The 4,365-nt window shown below is 44.2% G+C and overlaps 1 protein-coding gene across 1 annotated transcript; it reads left to right on the top strand.

The window, feature by feature from the left end:
- The first annotated feature begins 1,457 nt into the window (after window positions 1–1,457).
- Window positions 1,458–2,746, top strand: LOC123729877 (uncharacterized). The gene is made up of 2 exons (XM_045706445.2): window positions 1,458–1,936; window positions 2,404–2,746. The coding sequence occupies exons 1-2, from the start codon at window positions 1,750–1,752 to the stop codon at window positions 2,619–2,621; spliced, it is 405 nt and encodes a 134-aa protein (XP_045562401.1). The 5' UTR covers window positions 1,458–1,749; the 3' UTR covers window positions 2,622–2,746.
- The last annotated feature ends 1,619 nt before the right edge of the window (window positions 2,747–4,365 follow it).

Genomic DNA, 4,365 nt, shown 5'->3' with positions numbered 1-4,365 from the left:
ATAGGTTTTTTCCAATTTCCAGACCCAACAGTAAACCTCCATTCAGGAGTTGGTGGGTGGAAGTTCTATCAACGTCTGACTTCCACCATCGCCAAGTGATGTCTGTCTTGTACTAATCAAGCTATCTACTGATTGCAGCAGTCTGGTGATTTTGAAGTGAAATTAGGTGGGCCTCCCGGGTGGCGCAGCAGTCTAAGGCACTGCATCGCAGTGCTTGAGGCATCATTACAGACCTGGTTTCGATCCCAGGCTGTGTCACAACCGGCCATGACCGGGAGTCCCATAGGGCGACGCACAATTGGCCTAGCATCGTCCGGGTTAGGGGAGGGTTTGGCTGGGTGGGCTTTACTTGGCTCATCGCGCTCTAGTGAATCCTTGTGGCAGGCCGGGCACCTGCAGGCTGACTTCCGGTCGTCAGTTGAACAGTGTTTCCTCCAACACATTGGTGCAGCTGGCTTCTGGGTTAAGCTGGTGGGTGTTAAGGAGCGCGGTTTGGTGGGTCATGTTCTGGAGAACGCATGACTCAACCTTCGCCTCTCCAGAGCCCGTTGGGGAGTTGAGACAATGTAATTGAAATTGGGAGGAAAAAGGGAGGGGGGGAGTGAAATGAGGCAAAGTCAAACACATGTATGCCTGCAGTAAGAAATAATGGAGGGAGATTTAGACAGATAGTCTTTATAGAATGTAATTCCAGATATGAGAGTGGTTAGGTTTAGTCCCATAATGGGTTTGATTAAACTAGATGTCTTTGTAAAGATGCTGGTCTTGACAACATACAGTACTTTATTATGAAAGACAACAGAATACATTATGATGGGCATTCTAACATTGGTTTGGACATTATTATGTAGTTGTGTAATATCAGCTATTTGTTTTTAGAGGATGTTTCTTACTGTCACATACACAGGATAGGTGCAGTGAAATCTATTGTACGGGGTCAGCCACAGTAGTACAGTGCCCCTGGAGCAAATTAGGGTAAAGTGTCTTGTCCAAGGGCACATCGGCAGATGTTTCACCTTGTCGGCTCTGGTATTTGAACCAGCAACATTTCGGTCCTTTAATCGATAGTTGTTAGAGTGCTCCATTAGTTGGTGTTGGGTGGATGCATTATTAGGCCTCTTTCAGTTGCTGGGAATGGATTTGATATGGCCAGTTTAACTCCCTGAGTTACTGTGACCCTGCTGAGTTACTGTGACCCTGGCATCTTCAAGTGTCATATTTGTCTAAATAGACTTGTACTTAGTTAAATGTTCTCCTTCAATATTGAGCCTAATGTCTCGGCTGGTTGAGTGTATAATGTCAGTTAGCTGCAGGGCTTGGTGAAGCCAGTCTTATGACTTGTCTGATTATAACGCTCTGTACTCTGTGTTTGTTGTTTTGGAAGCTGTTTTCTGCTCTTTGTTGGGGGTATATAAGAGGCCTAGATAGCCCAGCCCTTAAAGATCAACTGGAGGACTCAGGAGCAGGACAAACACTACATGCTAGAGACCAGTAGAAGGAATAGGTTAGAGATTTTCAATCCAGACCAGGGAAACAGTACACGCAGAATATTGTGTACAGCATCTTGTATGTGACTGACTTCTCTAGACATCCCAAAAACCTTCTACCTTTTGTGTTGTCAAGTATCGTAATCAGTGCAAACGACTTTAGGGTGACCTTTTACAGACGTAGCGTGTCTAGCAGCCATACGCCCCTGTTGAGAGCCAGGGTTTGTCTGTTCTCCTGACCTGTAGGCAGTTAACGGAGGACATGAATAAGGTTCAGAGTGAGCTGAGTGAGCGAGAGCAGCAGATGCTGCGCATACGGAGAGATAGCGTCACGAAGGCCTTCCAGCTCTCCAAGATGGAGAAGATGCTAGCCGAGACCAGAGGAAAGCTGGACAAGAAGACTGAGCCTGGTACGGAAAGTAAAGGACGGGACAACCGGGACGACATGGGTCTGTATCAATATCCTTACGCTAATTGACTTCAGTTTCTTCTCTGAACTGCATGAACACTTCATGGTTTTAGTGCTATGGATAAACTGTCATTTAAATCATTCAAATGTAGTTAATATGATAGTGCATGTGCCCTTGATTTTATAGACCGTATCTACTTTTGATAGTGTATATTTTAGCATGAGACCATGTCATCAAAGGATTCTTCTGAGTACTTTCTTTGTTCTGGACTGATGCTATCCCTGTGTATTTTAGCATCTTTTAGATTTGTTTTCTCTCTGAATGTCTGTGTCTTAAGGGGTTGGTTTCCAAGGCACAGATTAAGCCTAGTTCTGAACTAAAATGCATGTCAGATTTTAGTCAAGGACTAAGCTTAATCTGGGTCCAGGAACCTGGCTCAAAATGTTAGCTCTCCCTTGGAGTAACTGTTTCTGATCTGGTTCTTCTCTGGGCCTTGTCTGGTGCAGTCCAGGACCTGGAGGATAAGGTGCGTTTCACCAGGAGAGACAGGAGGAACTCCCTGCACCGCACCCAGCTGCTGGAGAGCCAGATGAAGACTGTGAAGGGAGAGCTGGTGGACACACTGGACCACCTGCAGGAGCTGCGAGACCGGCTGAGACGCTCACAGGCCAACGCAGAGCAGCGCAAAGTTGACATGGAGAAACTGCAAGCAGGGATGAGGTGAGCCAACAACCCCAATGGTTCTGGCCCAATGTGCAGGGGCAGAGGCTCCTTCAGTCTTCTCCTATGCTCACAACCACTTGGTTCTTGGTACTTTGGCCTCCCTTGGTACCTGCTTCACTATTTTTCACCAATGGGGCCAGAACACCTCAATCTTGACGACAAAGCTGAATCCAAATACTTTTTTAACTGTAACAAATGTATATTGCCTTTTTACAGTTTGTAATACTCCCAAATCTTTGGAAATACTTATCTACTTTGTTTTTACTCCGTTTTCACTTCCCACAAACTGCTTTTGTGACTTGGCTGTTGTTAGGGATTGATAAACACTTAACTCCTATTCCCAGCACTGTATTCCCTGTCTGTGTTGTGTGAAAACTCAGAGCCAGACCAGAATGTCAATTACCGAAAAACTGTGCTACAATCCAATGGGAAAGAAGCAAAAGATTGAACTGTTTTTAACTTGTCTTAAATCGAGATAAACTTGTGCAACACTGTGTGGTGTTGTATTGTCAAGGGTTGTCAAAGGTTATTATGTACATAAATACATTTTCCAGGGGACGACGACTGAACTTCTCTGAGACCAATGATGGCTGATAAACAACACTGATTCTCCCCCCCCCCCCCCCCATTGTCATATGTCACTTGGAGGCAGTGGTCAGTGAAACTGGTTTTGGGGTGTCTGTTGGTGCTGTTTCAAACATACATTCTGTGAAACAGCAGCAGCCCATGAATATGGTGTAACAAAGTTCAACTTGTGCTATTTTTTATAAGGTCAAGTATCATTGACCTCATTACATTCTTGCCAGCCCTCCAGTTCCTATTCATACAGTATGAAAAGAAAACAGCAAGTATCATGTCTGTTTTATTGGGGGATTTTCCATACTGAAATAAAGCAGTCCCTGTTTCAATTGAAAATATTTGAGTGCCAAGATGTAAGTTCAGCCAAGATGTAGCACTACTTGTATTATAAGATGAAAGGCACACATTCACTCATTTTTTTTTGTCAGACAGATTATAAATGGTGACTTGGCAACCTCTACTGTTCCTGTGTCTTGTCACATGGATGTGACCACTGAACTGGACAAGTTGCTATGGAAACTATTGTATTATCAGCTATCTTACCACAGTTACTTTGAGTACACTGCAGATAGCTATGGAAGCTACCTGCAAAAGCAGCAGTCTGCAATGTATTACATGTGAATTAAAATGTAAACATGTTTTCACTGACTCATTTTTGTCTATACCATACAGATACAACACTATCACAACCAGGTTCTGAACGAGGTTATATCCATGTATGGTGTTTGGTACATTCTATGTACTTTCCCTCAAACTGCAGGGTAGCATCGTTGCTACATGAATGGTTCCAGTGTTTCTAATAGCAGCAGGGATTGTCTGTCTGTCTGTGTCCAAAATGGCTCCCTATTCCGTGTATATAGTGTACTACTTTGACCAAAGCCCTATGGGCCTTGATCCAAAGTAGTACACTATATAGGGAAAATGGTGCCATTCAGCATGCAGCGTCTGTCTGTTTTCCTGTTCCCTCAGGTGAGTGTCAGCTGAGTGTCTCTGAAGCAGCACTCATGTTCTAACTCTTAGCCCCATGGCAAAGATGTGATCAGACTAGATGTAGCATTGTTTTCCACCACACAGACAGCATCACATGCTAGAAAGCTATTGGCTATGGCTATCATCTGCTGTCCTGTCCATGATCAAAACCCAAATCACTGATGTTCTTGTACAGT

The sequence above is a fragment of the Salmo salar genome, chromosome 23 (assembly GCF_965601325.2).
Source record: "Salmo salar chromosome 23, fSalSal1, whole genome shotgun sequence".
In the NCBI taxonomy this organism is placed as follows: Eukaryota; Metazoa; Chordata; class Actinopteri; order Salmoniformes; family Salmonidae; genus Salmo; species Salmo salar.
Note: the sequence above shows the minus strand (reverse complement) of the source record. Positions and strands in the feature narration are given on the sequence as shown.